The sequence below is a fragment of the Agelaius tricolor genome, unplaced genomic scaffold (genome assembly GCF_023055355.1).
Source record: "Agelaius tricolor isolate 1412-34295 unplaced genomic scaffold, bAgeTri1.0.p SCAF_3, whole genome shotgun sequence".
In the NCBI taxonomy this organism is placed as follows: Eukaryota; Metazoa; Chordata; class Aves; order Passeriformes; family Icteridae; genus Agelaius; species Agelaius tricolor.
Genome location: NW_027269263.1, coordinates 19,951,932 through 19,969,225, shown reverse-complemented (window position 1 = coordinate 19,969,225; position 17,294 = coordinate 19,951,932). Strand labels below are relative to the sequence as shown.

Sequence of the window (17,294 nt, the reverse complement as noted above, 5' to 3'; positions counted from 1 at the left end):
TGCTACGTTCACAGAGCCCCTTTGCGCTGGCAGAGGCACAGAGGCACCCCCAGGACCCGGGACATCTCATCGGCCGGGTGGGTGCAGCTGGATCGACGCTGAAACCAGGATTATCAACTGGATCAATGCTGAAACCAGGACTGACACCCCATCAGCTGGATTGACACTGGGACCAGGACTGGTGATCCCTTTTTCTCTCTTTTATCCCGTTTTTATATTTCTCACTTTCTTTCTCCCCTGCCCTGCATCCCTCCATGCCCCTTAATACATCTTTTCTCTCTTCTTTCTCATCTTACCCTTTTTCTAAAACACGCTGCCATGTGCTTGTATAGTCGGTCATGGACTAACATACCAACTACCACTAAGTGTGTAATTTACTAGTAAAACTTTCTGATCGGTTGCGGGCCCTCAGACTTTCGTCGCCGCTTTCCACCGCGAGCACTGACGAATCCCGGCTGCTTCCTTACCCCTGAAGCTGGGCCGCGGCGAGCACCTGCGCTGAGGCAGCTGGCGCTGAGGCACCTGCGGCGGCGCAGGCACTCCGGGTTCCTGCCGCAGCGCCGCTCCCGCCTCCTGGCTCTGCCGCTCGCCGCTTCCCGAGCCGCCGCCGCCGCCGGCACGCGACTGCCGGGGGCCGCGTTCCTGCGGAAAACGCCCGCAAACGCCGCGGCTCGGCGGCGGCGGCGGGCAGCGCTCCCTCACGGCGCTGCCCCCGGCGGGAGGCGGGCCGGAGGCGACGCGGCCGGGGCGGGAACCGCCTGAGGCGCCGCTCCCGCCTCCTTCGCTCCCTCCCTCCGCTCCTCACCCCCCGCTCCCGCCCCCTCGCGCGCGCGCCGGGGAAAACGTTGCGCAGGTTCTAAAGCGGCGGCGGGGGCGCGGCCGCGCGCGAGGGGGCGTGTGAGGGGGAGCGGCGGGGAACGGCGGGGAACGGCCGCCACCGGCACAGCCTCGGCCCGCCCGCCCGCTCGCCCGCCCGCCGCATGGAGCTGTCGGCCATCGGCGAGCAGGTGTTCGCCGTGGAGAGCATCCGCAAGAAGCGCGTGCGGAAGGTGGGCAGCGGCGGAGCGGAGCGGGGCGGGGCGGGGCGGGGGGAGCGCACCGGGACACCTCCGGCCCCTCCCGCCGCGCACCGGGAGCGGGGAGGCGTGGTGGGCGCGCGCGCGGCCGCCCGGTCCCCGTCCCCCGGTCCCCGTCCCCTCACACCCGCGGGCGTCACCGGCACCTGCCCGAGGCTGGCGGGCGGGGGACACACGTGTTGCCCGTGAGGTGGTGCGGGGCGGAGGGGCGGCTGCCGCCGCTGCTGGGGTTCAGCCTCTCTGCAGGATGAGTGCTGGTGACACCGAACGGGAGAGCCCAAGCCGGAGAGGGTTTGGGAAAGCTCCCGTGACTCAGTTTCCCCAGCCGTGGAGCGCTCCCGTCCCCGCCGAGTTGCAAGGATTAACCTGTAAGCATGCAGTGTGTAGAGATCCTGCGGCGGAAAGTTCCTTATAGGGCAGTGTTTTCCAAGCTTGGGAAGCTGATGAGCCCCCCAAGGGGAAAATGAAACTGGTTCTCTGCCTCAAGCACCCGAGTGCTTCCCTTGCTCTGCTCTCCTGTAAAGGTGTCTGTGACTGCAGCAGCGGCTCTTGGAGAGTGGTCCTCCTGCATGCACAAAGGCCTTTGCCATGCTTTGGGCAGTGCTTAACAAACCCCTCAGTATAACATTAAATATTTTGATAGTTGTTCACATTGCTTGCAGAGCCCTTGAATGCAGCTTCCAACCACAGCACTTTTTTTTTAATCTTGTACTTAGAGTGAAAAAAAAAAAGATAGCTCTGAACTTCAGCTGTGAGCTGCTGATTGCTTGGGTCAAAAGGATGAGTGCCTGTGATGGATGGAAGAGTGTTTGAGTAGAATGTGTAGCAAATGGAAAAGAACATGCCAGAGACGCTTCATAGGTTCTGATACACTGTATTTCTTCTCTCTGCTTAAAAAAACAATTCATCTGACATTTGCTCCTGGCACACATCTCCTTCCTGCATTTATGTGTGCTGACTTCTTGTAGGTTTGCCTGTGAATGTGTGGATGGCTTGGTCTTGCTCTCTGGTTGGCTTTTAGTGTTCTGCCTGCAAGCCTTCTGCAAAGCTATGTTCCAAGCTGATGGTAGTACAAGCATGCTTAAAAAATTGAGCTGTGTGCCCAATTTTGGAGAAAAATGTATAGCAAGTGTAGTTGAATGGGAAAGTGGCTATGTTTTGAAAATAAAGTGATGGGAAACAAGCTTTTTGGTTGCAGAGTTCAGTGTGTTGATTGGTTGCATCTCGTGCTGTAGCCCATATTTGGTTCCATAGTTCACCTGTTTTCTTCTGCCTTTTTTCACCCTCAGGGTAAAGTAGAATACTTGGTGAAGTGGAAAGGATGGCCCCCAAAGTAAGTTGTGTTTACTTGTCTGTTTTTTCTTTAATAGTCCATAATAGCTTGCACTGTGTCTCTGCAATTGAGCATTTCATTCATAATGGGTAATGGTTTGTCCCTCATTTCAACAACAATAAACAAAATCAAAGAGCCACAAACCAAACCCAACTCTGTTTGTGAATTGGCAGCTAAGGAATACAAACTGCGTGCCAGTCTATTCTGACTGGGTTTTGCCACCACTGAAATATTTCATTGAGATGCTTTCTAGATACAAATGTTTTTAAATTCCTTATGAGTTTAACAAAGAACCCAGATTCTTCTGAACTTGGAATAGCTCCTGCTTTTCTGAGTCAGCACCAAGAGGACCCCACTTTATTTTTAGAGCTGTCTGCAGTCTTTTAAAATAGAAAACGTGTTGATGGTCTTGTCTTCCTCTTCTACTGCTTCCCCTCTGCAATTCACTAACGGAAAGGGGCAATGTTTCAGATTTATTGATTGTAGCCAAATACAGGTGATCTTTGTCCCTTGAAAATTCCCGCCATGCCTTCATTTCCTTGTCTGAAACCTCCTGTTACTTTGAGTGCCTTTTCTGCTTTTGTTTTGGTTACTCCATTGCAAAAATGAAGAAAAGTTTGGGTTTTTTTCAGCATTGCTGCGCACTGTTTACAGACACTTCTCTCATTAAAATGCAGCTGCTCCTGAAGAAGAGCGATTCCTCTGTGCTTAAACAGTCTGTGAAATGGTTTGAGATTAAAAGGATTAGGCAACTGGAGAATATTACTATGTCAGCTAGCAGTCTAGTGGAACAGCCTCCTGGCCAACCCATATGGGGCCGTGTCTTTGCTTTTCTGTTTGCGCCTGTGTGTGTACACAGGCGATGTGTGTGGGTACAGCAGTGTTACACACGCAGTTGCTCCGTGTGTTGCTAAGCGAAGGGAGCCGCTTGTTACGGGTTCGTCCTTGCAGCTGCAAAGTGGGGCCTGCCAGGGTGGTTCTGTCAGGCTGTACCTGGTGTCCAAGAAGCTGGAATGTGTTCTTGGGTGCCTGTCATATCTAATCCTTGTGAATACCAGCCATCTGTGAAGATAAGCAGCTTCCCCTCTCTGGTGGTGGTGGGAGAGGGTGACTTTATTCTTGGGAGTTCTGCTGTCAGAGTGTAACCTTGTGCATTTGCTGAGCACCAGCTGCCCTGTAGTGTGGGTCACTTGCTGGACTGCTTCAGCCTCAAATAGCCAAGTCTTACTTAATCACTGATAGAGGGTGGGTAATGTATTTGGAGTCTGCAAGGCCTCATCCGCTCTTGGCCAGAATACTGATGTTTATCCCATTCTCCTTTCAACAAATGCATTGAAGTCCTTCTCTTGTAAAGCCCCTTGCCAAGAAGGTGGGCTGAGGCATGGCGTAATGTTTCTTGGACAGAGCAGGCCTTATTCTTAACTGCTGCCTGTCCTTGTCCTGTGCCTTGGAATATTGGGAGAGACAGAACACTTTTGGGAATTTAAAGCACAGTTCCCCTGGGTGCAAGGTGATGTCGGAGTTCTCTTGTTTTGATGTATGGCATGTCCATGCATCTTCCTTCTTCCCCCAAACTCCAAATCTGAAGACTGTTGTTTATTTCTTTCTTCCTCCTGCCTGCCTCCACTTTAACTGTGGCCTCAGTGGTTTGAATTACTTAAACTCAAGATGCTCAGAGCATTGGAGTCACTTTCATCCCACTAGCAGTCTCTGTTCCTTGTTTCTAAACATACAAATGCCCGTGATGGCATGCAGCACCACAAGCTGTTTGTATCTTTGTGTCTGTTTCCTCATTCCACATCATTCCCTTCCTTAATTACCAACCTTGTTGCATTGCTTTTTGTAATCTCTGTACCTATTATCCCATCATTACCACTGGAAGTATCATGAAAGGGAATAAGGATAGGTCAGTAGTTTACTGCTTTCACATGCAATTCACATTTCACTTTTTTTTCCCCCTCTTCTTAATAAAAAATTCTTATTCATGGCCTACACCTCAGATTTATGGATTGCACTGCAGGAGTCAGGGAATGGAGGAGTGACAATCTGATTCTATCTACAAGCTTGTTTACAACTTGAGTTGGAGTTAAAAGGAGGGGGAAGAGGAGGAGGAGTAGAAGGAGGGGGAAGGAAGATCATATGATCTGTGTTTTCCAGAGTGCCTGCTCTCTGCAGTTTGCTGCAGCCCGGGCTGTGTGTATCCATATATAAAGCTCCGTGTGCGCGCGCGCGTGGCAAACTCAACCATGTTTTTTTATATGCAGTGTTTTGCCACTGCAGCGAAGCCAGAATCTGAGCTGCAGAGAAGAGGGCAACACCCACCAGGGTGTTTTTTTTAAGCAAGTCCCTTTTCTTCTCCTGCCTTTGAAAAGCAATGCAATGACTTTTTTTCCCCCTCGTGGTGTTATTTTTCTTAAATTTGTAGGATGAGTGCCAGAATTCCTGCAGCTGGGAGGAAACCTTCCTCTTTTCAAACAGTATCTTGGCTTTGACAGCTCACAGTCAGGTTGCTGCGGGAGGCATGAGCAAAGGAGGGAGGGAGAGAGGGAGGGATCAGCTCCTTATGAATACATGGCCGTTCTTAACTCTCTGATGTACTGTGCACCTTGGGATATCTGAATGTCATATTTTTATTTCTCCCTTTTGTAAAAAAAAAATTATTTTCATTTCCAGACCCATCCTCCAGTATTGTTCCTGTATTACAGTATTTTTTTCTCTCTAATAGAGAGATAAAAGGGAAAAGCATTCCCAAACCACCTCCCTTGTGTACCCTGTGTACCCCATGTCCTCACATGCAGTCTGTGCTTCATCCAGAAATGTAAACATCCTAAAATGCTTTCTTGCTGTTTAAAGGCACTGATACAAATGCACCCTTTTGCACCTGCATGTGACTCCTCTCTGGTCCTCCTCCTGGGGGCCTGGGATGAGCTCTGCCTCCAGGCCTGGATCTCACATTTCAGGAAAGTTGGGGTTCTGAGACATTTGAGGATTCAGATTTGCTTTCTTGCCTTAGAGTTCCTCTGGTAGAGACACAACACCCATCTTTTCTGGGCAAGCATGACCTCTAAGAAGTAAACATGCCCCAAGGACCAATTCATGATTCTTTCAGCTTCCACAGTGGGAGAATTTTGCCTTCTTCTCCCTAGTGTTAAATGCATCTGTGCTCTTTGGGAACTAGTTTTGGAGTTGCCTGCTAGGTGGATTCAGTCCTTTCCTGAGCATCTGATTCCTGTCGCAGCTGTCTGGCTGTGGAGGAGGGATCTGGGGCAGTGAGTGACGCTGTTCCCAGGCTACTTGGGGAGCGTGAAGCCTGTTCGGGGCAGTGTCGGTGCCCTGCCAGCAGTGCGGTTGGGGTACTTTGTATCCATGAGTTCCGCTCGATAGGAACAGCCTGTAGGGGGAGCCGAGCAGGAGCAGAAGCCGTTGGCAAGTGGCCATCAGCTTGCCCCAGGGCCCAGCTCCCAACATGTTTGGTTGAACGGCATCAGTGGAAAAAATTAAATTCTTAAATGAATCCTTTCAGGTTCAGTGATTAGAAGTAATTAATAATGCAGGTGAGAAAGCGTACTTACTCTTCGAGCACTCTAAATTAAGAGAGACCTATTTTTCAGAAAGATGCATCAGAACGTGCCTCATTGTTCCATGGGGTTTGTGAGATTTGAGGGAGTGCTGCAGATGAGACCTGTTTAGGCACGGACTTAAAAACAGTTTGTGAGTGTCTGCACAGGCTTTGCAGACAGTGTGGAGGGGGCCCTGGGGAGGAAAGTCTTCCCCGTTTTCATACAAAGAGCCACTTGATGCTTGGCCCTGCCTGTTGTGGGAAGGGGAGGTGGTGTCTGTGGGAAGCTGGGGAGGGAATGGCTGGGATTCCTCAGAGCTCTCGCAATGTTGTGGCAGGCCCCACCGACCCTTGTGAAGACAGTATCCAGGGCTGCAGCACACTGGTAGCAGGCCTGCAGAGAGAATGTTTCATTAAAATGTTGTTTACTTTTTATTCCTTATGTTTTTCTTCAGATACAGCACATGGGAGCCAGAGGACCATATCTTGGATCCTCGCCTGGTAGTGGCTTATGAAGAAAAGTAAGGACACATGTTCTTTCTCTCCCTGGACACAGGAAAAGAAATAGTGTCTTTATTTCATTGTATGCATAAAGTGCCTCTGTTATCCCTACTTCAGTCAAAGATGAGATGTATAGCAATGAATCCTGCTTGATTTTTGTACCCTGGTGTTGATTGAGATGGAGAAGACAGGGTTAAAGCAGCTTTGATTGGCACTCTTCAGGAAATGAGGCCAAGAACAGGCAGCACTGAGCCATAGAACAATCAGACTCAGGTTTTGATCGGGTCCAGAGCTGGACTGGAGTTATGTGAGGTGGGAAGTTTCTCTAACCCATCCTTGATTAGCTGTGTCAGAGAAATTCCCCTATTGCAAGGTTTTCACTTCTACAGGAAGCAATTCTGGAATGTTTTCCAAGCTCACACTGGTCACCATTGGATTTTATTGAAGGAAATTGAGGGAGCTATGCTGCAAAAGATTGAAGTCCCAACTAGGTTTTATGCTGTGGTATTTAGTACTCAGTTTGATTTGTATTCCTCTTTCACAGGGAGGAGAGAGACCGTGCATCAGGGTACAGGAAAAGAGGCCCCAAACCAAAGCGCCTCCTACTGCAGGTAGCTTCTTGCTCTTCTGTGTATTTCTAACTCCTTAGCTGCTCTGCTGCTCCCCTGCTCTCAGTGAGGTGGAAACTGTTTGATGTTGCATGGACAAAACTGGAGGTAACAAGTTAACATCATAACATGAAATCAGTGTTTAGGCAGATAGTTTTAACTTGTTAGCTGAAGAGATCTCTAATTTGTCTTTAAAAAAGCAAAACAAAATAAAGCAACAGCTCTTTCTCTCTGAACTAGGATTTTATAAAGTGTGAGCCTGGGTACTCGCAGGTTACCTGGTTTGTGTGCTCTTTTAATTTCATGTTGAGCTTGGATTTTCCTTCAAGTCAAAGATATCCCATAGCTGGAAGCGGAGTTTCAGCATGCTTTTACTGTTGCCAAGCAAAGCAGCCAATCCTAGGAAGCAGATATTAGGAAGAGCTTAGAAGGCAGTTGAAGAGGGGAGAGAAATGGTCTTGTAGAAGCAGCACACTTTATCCTAGCTCATCTAGAGGTTCAGAGACCAAACAAAGAATATTTTCCTGGTTCCCAGTGGGGAGCCCTCACTGCATGATCAGATGTCTGCTCTGACCCTTGCTGCGTTGGTGTCTTGGCAGCGGCTGTATGGCATGGACTTGAGGAGTGCTCACAAGGGAAAGGAGAAGCTCTGCTTCTCTCTTGCACGGAGGTTTGGAGGAGGAGACAGTAGCCTGCCAGGGGCCAAGACAGGGCAGGCAGAGTTCCCCGAGAAGACTGGGGGTGCAGTCCTGCCATTCTCTCTCCGGAAGCAACGCAAAAACCAGAAGTACCTACGGCTGTCAAGGAAGAAGTTCCCGCGCATGGCGAGCCTGGAGAACCGAAACTGCAGGCACGAGTTCTTCCTGAATGATGCAGTGGGCCTAGAGGCCAGGCAGAGCCCTGAGGACTGGGAGGCCACACAGCACACCAGCAAAGAAGGTAAGGCTAGTCACCCTTTGGTGAAGTTCTGAGGCATGTGAAGGATGTTCTGCATACTTCCACCTTGGTTACATCCTCCTGGGATTGTGGTTTAGGTCAGGCCCGTATTATGTCCCTCTTGTTTGCAGGTTTCTTTCTCGTTTGAGGAGCACAGATTAATTTTTTTTGGTCCTGTTGGCTCTATGTAGTCTTACATCCCAGATACCCCTCTCAGTGTTAGAAAACGTGCAGAAGATACTACAAGTTCTCCTCCTCTTAAAATTTCCTCCCAGCAGAGGTGACACACAAGTGTGACAGATGAACTCTGCCTCTGTCCACATTATCCACATGTGCTCAGCCTACTGCTTGGCTCAAAGGACTTTGGCTGGCCGTGGACAAGCTTGGGCAGCGGCACTCCTCTCATAGTGCTGCTTTAAGAAGCATACAGGATGCTGCTAGGAACTCACAATATACTCCCTGCCCCCTCCTTCCCTCTCCTCTCCACACCCCTCTAAAGCCTCTTGCTATATAGCTATGTGAGAAAGGGAGAGAGAGATGAAGTAAGGATGATAACTCCTGCCTGATCCCACTGAGTAGGCAGTATGAGTGAAGGCATGGGAGATGTCCAAGCACATTTGGCATTTTGGGGAAGGATACCAGTATCTTGTGCAGGAGGGTTGTGGGATGTGTGTGTTGCTCTCAGTTACCAGGGAAACTCTATCCCTGCATTATTAGAGCTTCTGAAGGCGTAGCTTTCCTGAGGAGTGGAAAACTGGGGCTTGTGCTGCTTGTAGTAGCTAAGGGAATCCTGTTACTCCTTGCTAGGAGTAGCTGTTAGCCAGGCTGGATTAGGCAGGATCTTAGGGAGAGGGCTATGTTCTGGGAATCAAGTCTATTCTCTCCTTTCTGAGAGAGACTGGAATGGTGCTCAGAATCCAGGGAGGCAGCAATGGGAGTAGCACAGAGGAGCCCAGTGTTACATCCTGACAGTGAGGAAATGTGTGGGGCTGTTCTCCCCAGAAGTGTGTGGCATTAAAGCACTTAGGGATCAGAAGAGTGAGTGGCACTACAGAATTGTAAAACTGTTTTTGTTCTCCCCTTGACACACAGCCTGTGTGGAATCCCAGTTACTGTTAGGGGGAATTGACTCTTTCTGGGGGGAAAGTAGATACTCCTGGTGTTTGAGACAGAAGCCAGGAAATACACTCTAAAGGAGGTCTCGTTCTTTGCCCAGGTCAGGACAACAAGGTACATAGTGGACAGGTAGAGCAACAGGGAGCGTGTGGTTTTCCTTCCTCTCTTTTTACATGGCAATCACTGGGAACTGTGGGGAAATTAGCCTTTGGGTGGCAGAGGGGCTAATAATTATTCTTATAGTGAGAAAGTGCAGGGGTGCTTGGGTTTCTTGTATGGAGCTGTCTGGGAGCAAAGGAGACATATGAGAAAGGAAGAGCAGCTTCTCTGTGGAGCACTACTGAGGGATTTTTGAGAGCATCACACCCAGGCTGCATTGCAGGTGCAGTACAAGGCATTTTTACTCCATTTTGTCTCCCTTTGACTCCCCTAGGAGTATCTGAAGAGTTGTGTGTAAGAGATTTTAATTTTTGCCTTTTCAGCAGGGTAGGGTGTTTAGAAGACAGTGAGTTCAAACCAGGGTGAGCATGCTTTGCAGACACAAAAGCGAATTAGGGGCTGAGGTGGGATGAGGGATATGGGGGAATTGTGGATGGCTAGATGAACTCAGTGGTTTTACAGGGTCTTTTGGCCTCTGCATCGGCTGCTCTGGTACTACTATGTGTCTGGACACCTGAGCCTCCATTTTCCTTCAGCCTCTGAGGGTAGGGCTTGCACATGTTCCTTCTTGCTCTGGACATGCAGAGTCAGTACAGGCTGATTTCACCTACGGTTTTTCAGAAAGGAGACCCTTTTTCCATCTTTCCTTCCCTCTCCCCTTCCTCTTTTCTTCTCCCTCACCTTCTGTGTTTCACTAACATGCTCTTATGTGCCTTTCTTTCTGCAGCAGATGTGGATGCCAGTCTCCCTTGGATCCCCACTGTGCCCCCCAGCGAAGTGACGGTGACAGACATCACGGCAAACTCCATCACCGTCACTTTCAGAGAAGCACAAGTGGCTGAGGGCTTCTTTCGAGACCGGAGCGCGCAGTTCTGAATCTCTGTTTGCAGTGCTCCCCAAAACCAGTGCTTTTAGGGTGGGGCTAGGGGAGGCTTACGTTATCCCTTAAGAGAAAAAAAATTCAAAATGTCTCCTCTTAAAATGTTTACAGAGACCCTTTTTTTTTCTCCTTTTTCCTCTTTCAGATACGCAAAAAAGGGCAGTGTAGGGGGTGTGTATTTGTCATTGCTTTGTCCAGCTGAAAAACTGACAGCCCTTTCCCTGGCAAAGACTCCCCTCCTTGATGTGAAAGCAGCAAGCTGAACAATTCGTCTTTTATCCTGTTAAGTGGCGGCAGCTGCATTTGTGGGGAGAGGGCATGTGGAGGTGGAAAGAGAGCTGGATCTCTAGCCTGCCGCCTTGTTCTGCAATTGATATCCCTTGGATAAAGATACATCTCTGTACATTGCTCTTCCCACCTTCCTCCTCCCTCTCTTCCTGCAGCAGTGAGAGGCGATGGATCCTACCTGTATAGATAACTCCAGCCTGTTAAGACTTTCTCTCCAGTGCTGTTTTCCCTGTGGCCTGCTGTCAGGACTTCAGCAGCGTATTTGCCTGTCTGTGGTAAGTCAGTCTTTGCAGCGTGGGTCCATATAGACAGCAGAGCTTTCTCCCTTTGATTGTTGATCATGCGGAAAGACTGCAATGCATCTCTGAAATCCAAACTGGCAACATAAATTCAATTTGCCCTCATTAAAAGCTCAGAAAGCCAGCATAGTTGAGACATACCATTCTCTATATGCTAAACAGGATTTGCAGGCTTGGCTCTGCTGCGTGAGGAATGCGTTATGGAAAGCGGGGTCTTCTTACCCTTTGCCAAATTCAGTATTAATAACAAATCCTGCCCTGAATCTGTGGTAATAAGTTCATTGAAAACTGACTCCTCTCCCCTGGGAGGAGGGACTAATAGGACAACTGAAGCATTGCCTGGCACTGCAGAGATATCCAAGATACTGGCACAGGCCCAGGACTCGGGAATTGGACAGAACTGAGCTAGAAATGGACCTTGATTAGCAGCAAATTCTGTTCTTGGATCCCATAGAGAGATCCAAAATAAACAACATGTGGGGAAGGCATGTATTACATCTGAGGAGGGGAAAAATTCTTAATTCTTAGCAATGAGAATTCTTGGATTGTGCTGCCTGAGTGATACTCTTCCATGACTCCAGTATCCTCACAGTATCTGTGATCCTGTACTACTTTACTGATAGGAACTTCCCCTTGGAAGGCTTAAAAATCTTTGCCAAGGAAAGAGGTCTGCATTTCAATAGACCCGCCTGATCTTGCACTCAAAAATGCCTTGTGCTGGACTGCCTGTGAGACTTTGAGGTTTTTGAAGAATTGCTGTATTTTGAGTTTGTAGATTAGCATAGCATCTGTTCTTGCACATGCATGTTCTCTTCCATTTTTAAAAGCAAATTTTATTTAAATAACTTAATTTTTTAAATATAGACCTTTTCCAAAGGAAAGCAAGAAAAGTAAGGTAGTCTAAAGTGGGAACTGCGGGACAGAGTGCTGCAGGGTAACACTGGCTACTGTCATGATTACTGTCCTCAAATACTATGTTTCCTTACTCCACCCCATCTGAAGCATCTCTTATCTGCTGTATTTATTCAAAATGAAGCCAGGAGCTTTCTTAGCTCTGAGATAAAGACACCTGTGGAAATCCTCAATGTGTTTGTTTGAGGGGCTTGGCTCCTGGCTTGCAGAATTTGGGAGCTCTAGGGTTTCTGGTCCTCCAAACATTTACTTATTATAAAGTGCTTGGACTGCCACTGTGGGTTTTTACTAGAAGCAATTTTTACCTCATTTCGGGATATGGCAGCTCGGTGTAGATTTAGGATTTCCCCTTCCATCTCAGAGCTGTTGGAGCAGGTCTGTCTTTCATGCCATCAGAGCAGTTTCAGGATTGCTGGGAAGATCTTGAATTTCTTGACTGACCTTTTGTCTGTCAAAGAAGTAAGATGGGAGTTTTATTATGGAGAAATCTGAGAGGGTGAGAAGTGGAAGCTGGGGGGGAATTATGTGGTGGGAGGAAGAGTGAGTGGGAAAGAAGCTTGCAATAGCTAGCAAGGGCAAGCTGATGAGGTAAGCATGCAGGCGCAGGATGTTTGTTGAACGTGGGTGTCCAGAGCGAGGCTTCTGTGTCTGGAGTTGCACCCTTTTTTGCAGGATGTGGGGTCAGACAGTGTTGTTACCATCACCCACACACCCCCTCTTCCTGACACCTGCCAAATATGCTGAATACCTGCATCTCTCTTCTGTTGTGACCAGTGGACACACCACATGGCCCAGTCCACTCTTGTGGGCTGGAGCAGGTCAGGTAGTGATGGTTGCAGAAGCATAGTGTTTGAGCTTATTTTAAAAAAAGTCTTGAACTGCAGCTCATCCTGCTAAATCTTCATGGCATTTATAGGATCTGTTTTCTTTATTCTAATGCAGCAACTGCTGCCTTTGTCATGTCTTCATCTCAGTGTACAAATGCACCAAAAAAAGCTTCCTATTTACTAAGTTCCTGGCTTTGGCTGACATTGGAAGCAATATCAATCCTGCAGCAGGAAAGAGCTTGTCCTAATAAACTAGATTTCCATCCTCTGCTTTCCTCTCCACTCTCCACCTGACACTTCTCAACACTTTGTTTTGGCATTTTTCTTTAAGAGTATTTTCTTTCTCTTGCAATGGAGTTTTCAAAGACCTGTGGTGGTCTTTCAAAGAGGATCCACCCACAGTTCCATATCTTAATCATTTTTTTGGATCAGACTATCTAGTGTTCTGCTGGTGACTAATCATCTTGCTACACAAAGTGTGGAACAAAGTACCTGGCTGCCATGCTGCTTTGTGTCAACGAGGAGCTAACCATAATGGGGTTAAGACACAACAAGCTGCATGTGCGTGGGTTTGAGAGGAGGGTGTGAAGAGGAGTTTGTGGTAGGAAACTAAGCAGTTTGTTGGCGTGGACTTTTTTTTGACATTCATGAATTCTTATTTATCTCAAAGAACTTTTCAAGAAGATCTTTCTCCTGATCTTTTTAAAATGTGGCTCTGTTCCACATTGTCTGCAGACATATCACTGTAAACTTCCTTGGTAGAGCTGGTCTTCAGGGACTTTAAAATTAGCTTTATTCCACCTCTGCAGGTGTAGAGAGGGTTTTACTAGTGATGGAAAGACAGGTTGTCTGGGTTTGTCTCTTCTCCCCAGTACTGTCCATCTGCCAGTTCAACCCAAAACCTGGCAGTTGAATTGGGACCTCCTGTGCTAACATATCATGAAAATCAGATGCTGTGTTTGGATCTTTGTTAAGCATTCCGTTTGATTAGGGGAGCCAGAATAGCATCCAGCTGAAGCTGAGTTTAATAATTCTATTTGAAGCACAAGCCGAGAATAGAAATGGGCTAACTCTCCCATACCTTGTTTGGCTCCATGGCTGTAAACAAGAAAAATAAACTTCAGCCAGTGGAAATTACTGAACTGTACACAAGAAACAACCTTCTCAGAGAACTGCTCTAATAGTCATTGTTAGAACTGTTTCCATGTGAAAATTTACCAGCAGTGTTGGGGGACAGAAGTGTTTATTTTATAGATCTTGCAGTGAACTCACTGTACGTGTGATAGACCTGAGGGACTTCATGAGACTGGAAAGCCTTTTTTGTTAACACTGTGTTTAAAAAAAAATCTATGTGTAAAGAACTGCCTCTGTTCCTGGATGGTTATAAACTAGATATTATTGCTCTGATATACAAGGGATGCCTTGGAACAGCAAGTTTTAACACGTTAATAGTGGCATTAAGTAGCCTCCTGCATGCTCCTTATTGTCTTGCGTTTGCTTGGGGGCCCTTCTGCTTGTGAAGTCAGACTAAGGTGATTTTTTTTTTCTCTTTATCTTATTTTTTTTCCAAGCAAGACCAGGATATTATTGTGAGAACACTCAAAAGCAGTTCCATTTGCCAAAATAAGCCCAAATTTGTTAGTGAATTGACTCTTGTTTATGTCAGAGCTCAGACATAGAGAAGCTTATTGAGAAATGAATGGCTTTTTTTGTTATTAGTGTTGTGAAACTGTCCAGAATTGTTCTTCTGGTGTTTTGTGACTGGATGTATAAAATTGTTTGTTCACCTCACAGGGGGCCCTCGGTCCCAGTACTGTTTCATGCTGTACGCCAGCTAGTGCTGCTTGATGGTTTCACTGGAATAGAGAAGGGAGGTCTCACACAGGTCAAAATGTAGGCAGGGTAGCTCAGGCAAGTCCCTCCAAGGTAGCCACAACAGAGGCTGGGGTGTGGAAGACAGTGGGGGCGGCCAGCCACATCTATGTATTAAGCAAAGCAAAGTCTACCACCACCTCTCCACCTCTTCCTCTCCTCTCAAGCTTTGAGCTTTTGTTTTCAGAAGTAGGGAAAGTACAAAAAACTCCTTTTCTAAAGCGAATTGGTATCTACCCATCTTCTGTTCCTCCCTGGCTTACCTGCAGCCTAGGAAGAAGAGGGTGGTGGGCCTTTCTGGGAAAATAATAGGGACAAATGCTGGTCAGGGAATGGAGGGACAGAGTTGCCTTGGAACTGCTCTCACTCGGTGGTTGAGGAGGGGTCTTTGGGTCAGCTGGCAATTGAGAGAGAAGGTGTGTTGTAAGCAAAGAACATGTAGTGAAACTGATCCCTTGCATCTGTGAGTGGAGTTCTGAATGGGCCTGCACAGAGGTGAGTGCTGCATTTATGTATCAGTCTTCTGCCATTTGGGAATGCGAGGGAGATCTGTACATTGAGAACTTGCATAGGGCAATTTCTACATAAAAATGTATAGCATTGGAACACGTTGCTTTTGCCATACCTGTTGTAAAGGTTTTCCCCAAGGGCATGATAAACTTGTTTTGAGAAAATAGCTTATGATCAACAGACCACAATGTCCTGTGTCTGAACTTACTGTCTTCACAGAGAAAGTGTGAGCTTCTGGGTGTCAAACCATCTGGATTCCACACACAAAGGTGGTCAAGATAGGAAGGCTTATAAAAGAGCCCCAGGACAACTGGAAGGAGAGAGAAGCAATCACTTAAAATGGAATTCAGACACTTCAAATCCTTTCCTGTAACTAGCACTTGCTGTAGAGATGACCCCATTTTCTCTTCCACTTCTTTCTCTTTCCTCCTTAACTTCTTGAAATGCAGGGAGTGTGCAGGAGATTATCCCTAATTAATGAATGGTTGAGGTGCAGGGCTCCATGAGAGCATGAGGGCTGCTGTGGATTGCTATAAAGTTGGGATGGGGTAGAATTCCTAAGAATTGGAACCTCCATCACAGCTTATCTCATTAGTGGGGTATCAAAGTTTTGGCTGGGAGGGGAATTTTGGAGGAGGAGGAGGTGGAAAACCTTTTTTTATTATTGTTGTTGGTTTTTAACCAGAAAATGTAGTGTCAGCACAAAGAAGCTTTTTGCAAATCTGTCAAAATGTTAAGCAGCTTTTTTTTGCTTTTAAATCTGAAGTATGTTTTGAAGCACTTTGGAAATGCAAAGCACTAGGAGTGCTAAGTACTCCTTATCATCTGTCTGAAAGTGGCATTTGAAAAGCAAAAGATGTATCTGTTTCAGGCCGCTGGCTGCTCCTTCTCCAGAGCTGCCATCCAGCCCTTTGCCTCCCTCCCATGGGGGAGAGTGTACTCCACCATGCTGGGAGCAGAGGGTTCCCTAAGGGAGGAGACCTGCGAAATCCCTCACTTGCCTTTGGGGCGCAGGTTGGCTTCCTCCCTTCCCACCTCCTTTGATCGAGGAAAGGGAAAAACAAAGTTGAGTTTCAGTTTGAGTGGTCCTTATCTGGAACTCTGACTGTTTCTTCCAGCTCTGGAGACATCTTCATAGAGTTTTCTGTCTGAAAAATTGCACCTTATTAGCTTAATTGAGGAACGAGGAGATGTCTGTCCTTCTGCAGGGAGTGGGGAAGAGGAGAAAGGAGGGTGAACCAGGAGCTGTCTTCAGTAGCTGTTGATTTTTCCAGAGGCTGTTTCCACACCTCATCTCCAACAGAACAGCAACAAAAGACCTAAAATAATTTAGATGAAGCTTTTGTTCTGTGTATCTCAAGAACCTTTTGAGCAGGTTTAGGGCAGAGAGCCCTTTTCCCTCACCTAGTCAGCTCTACAGCATGGGGGACAGCACCCCAATTCCCTTGCTAGGTTTTCAGCACCAGCCTTTTCCCTCAGCGTACGCACATCGTTAGAGCGCTTTTGCACACTGGCTCACCTCATTTGGTGTGCTCCTTTCTGTTGCAGGGGCAAGATGGGGGACAGTGGGCTCAGTTAGAGGGGAGGGTCCCTGATTACTTTTGTTCCTGTCTCTTCAGTTGTTGCTGTTGTTCCTGTAAGCACGCTAGAGTATTGGAGTCTTTGCACACAGAAAGCTTCCTTTTGCACAGAATGAGCTTCTAGCTTTTGTACAGACTAATTGAATGTATTTGGGGAGGGGGGGAAATAGGGAGTAAACCAATTCCAAACAAACCAATCAGAGTATAATGCCTTTTCTGAGCGAGTATGTGCTGTAAAAGGAGATTGTAATAGCAAAGGGAGGGCAGGCTCAAGTATAATTTGACACAAAGTGTGGTTTTATTTTTGTACTGATATGGATAAGAGACTGTACAGCATCTATTTATTTAGATGATTTATGTGGTAAATGTTGCAAACAAAATTATTAAAATATTAAATATGAGAACTGACATTTACCTTATGGTATGTTTGTGTGGTCATTTACCTCCTCCTTGCTTTAATTCTACAGCTGAATTATTTTCCAACAGTCACAATTATTGGTGTATAAACATGCAGTGCAGCTGGAAAAAGAATGGAGAACATGCATGTGTGCATGAGGACGATCAGTAAAGAAGGATTGATGAAGAATGGAGCCTGCAAAAGGCTGCTTCTGACATTACTTTGATTAGAGGAGGTCAAGTTTTTATTAATTTTTAACCCACTGGGTAAGTTAGAGCTGTCTAGGGCTGACCTGGGATGATTGGTCTTTGATGGATTATAATTTTAAGAGGAGAACACTGATGGCAGGGTGGCTGTTGCTCTGGGTCTAGGGAGTTCTCTACATCCTTCATGAGGCTGCAGTGCCAGGACAGCTCTGCCAGCACCAGGAGAGTGCTGGCG

General features: G+C 47.2%; 1 protein-coding gene across 2 annotated transcripts; it reads left to right on the top strand.

Moving 5' to 3' along the window:
• Positions 1-721: 721 nt before the first annotated feature.
• Positions 722-16,870, top strand: CBX7 (chromobox 7). 2 transcript variants are annotated; one of them, XM_071422901.1, is made up of 6 exons: positions 722-1,049; positions 2,366-2,409; positions 6,424-6,489; positions 7,014-7,080; positions 7,677-8,016; positions 10,019-16,870. In XM_071422901.1, exons 1-6 carry the CDS (start codon positions 981-983, stop codon positions 10,162-10,164), a joined length of 732 nt encoding a protein of 243 aa, XP_071279002.1. In that variant the 5' UTR covers positions 722-980; the 3' UTR covers positions 10,165-16,870. The 2 variants fall into 2 exon arrangements, with proteins under 2 accessions (XP_071279002.1, XP_071279001.1); XM_071422900.1 differs by having other exon boundaries at positions 731-1,049; positions 10,016-16,870.
• The last annotated feature ends 424 nt before the right edge of the window (positions 16,871-17,294 follow it).

Bases quoted from the DNA above. Each gene is read 5' to 3' on its own strand.
- CBX7 (XM_071422900.1), top strand. From the start codon at position 981: ATGGAGCTGTCGGCCATCGGCGAGCAGGTGTTCGCCGTGGAGAGCATC. The intron at 1,050-2,365 runs GTGGGCAGCGGC...TTTCACCCTCAG, and splicing joins GCAAGAAGCGCGTGCGGAAG to GGTAAAGTAGAATACTTGGT. The intron at 8,017-10,015 runs GTAAGGCTAGTC...TTCTTTCTGCAG, and splicing joins ACAGCACACCAGCAAAGAAG to CAGATGTGGATGCCAGTCTC.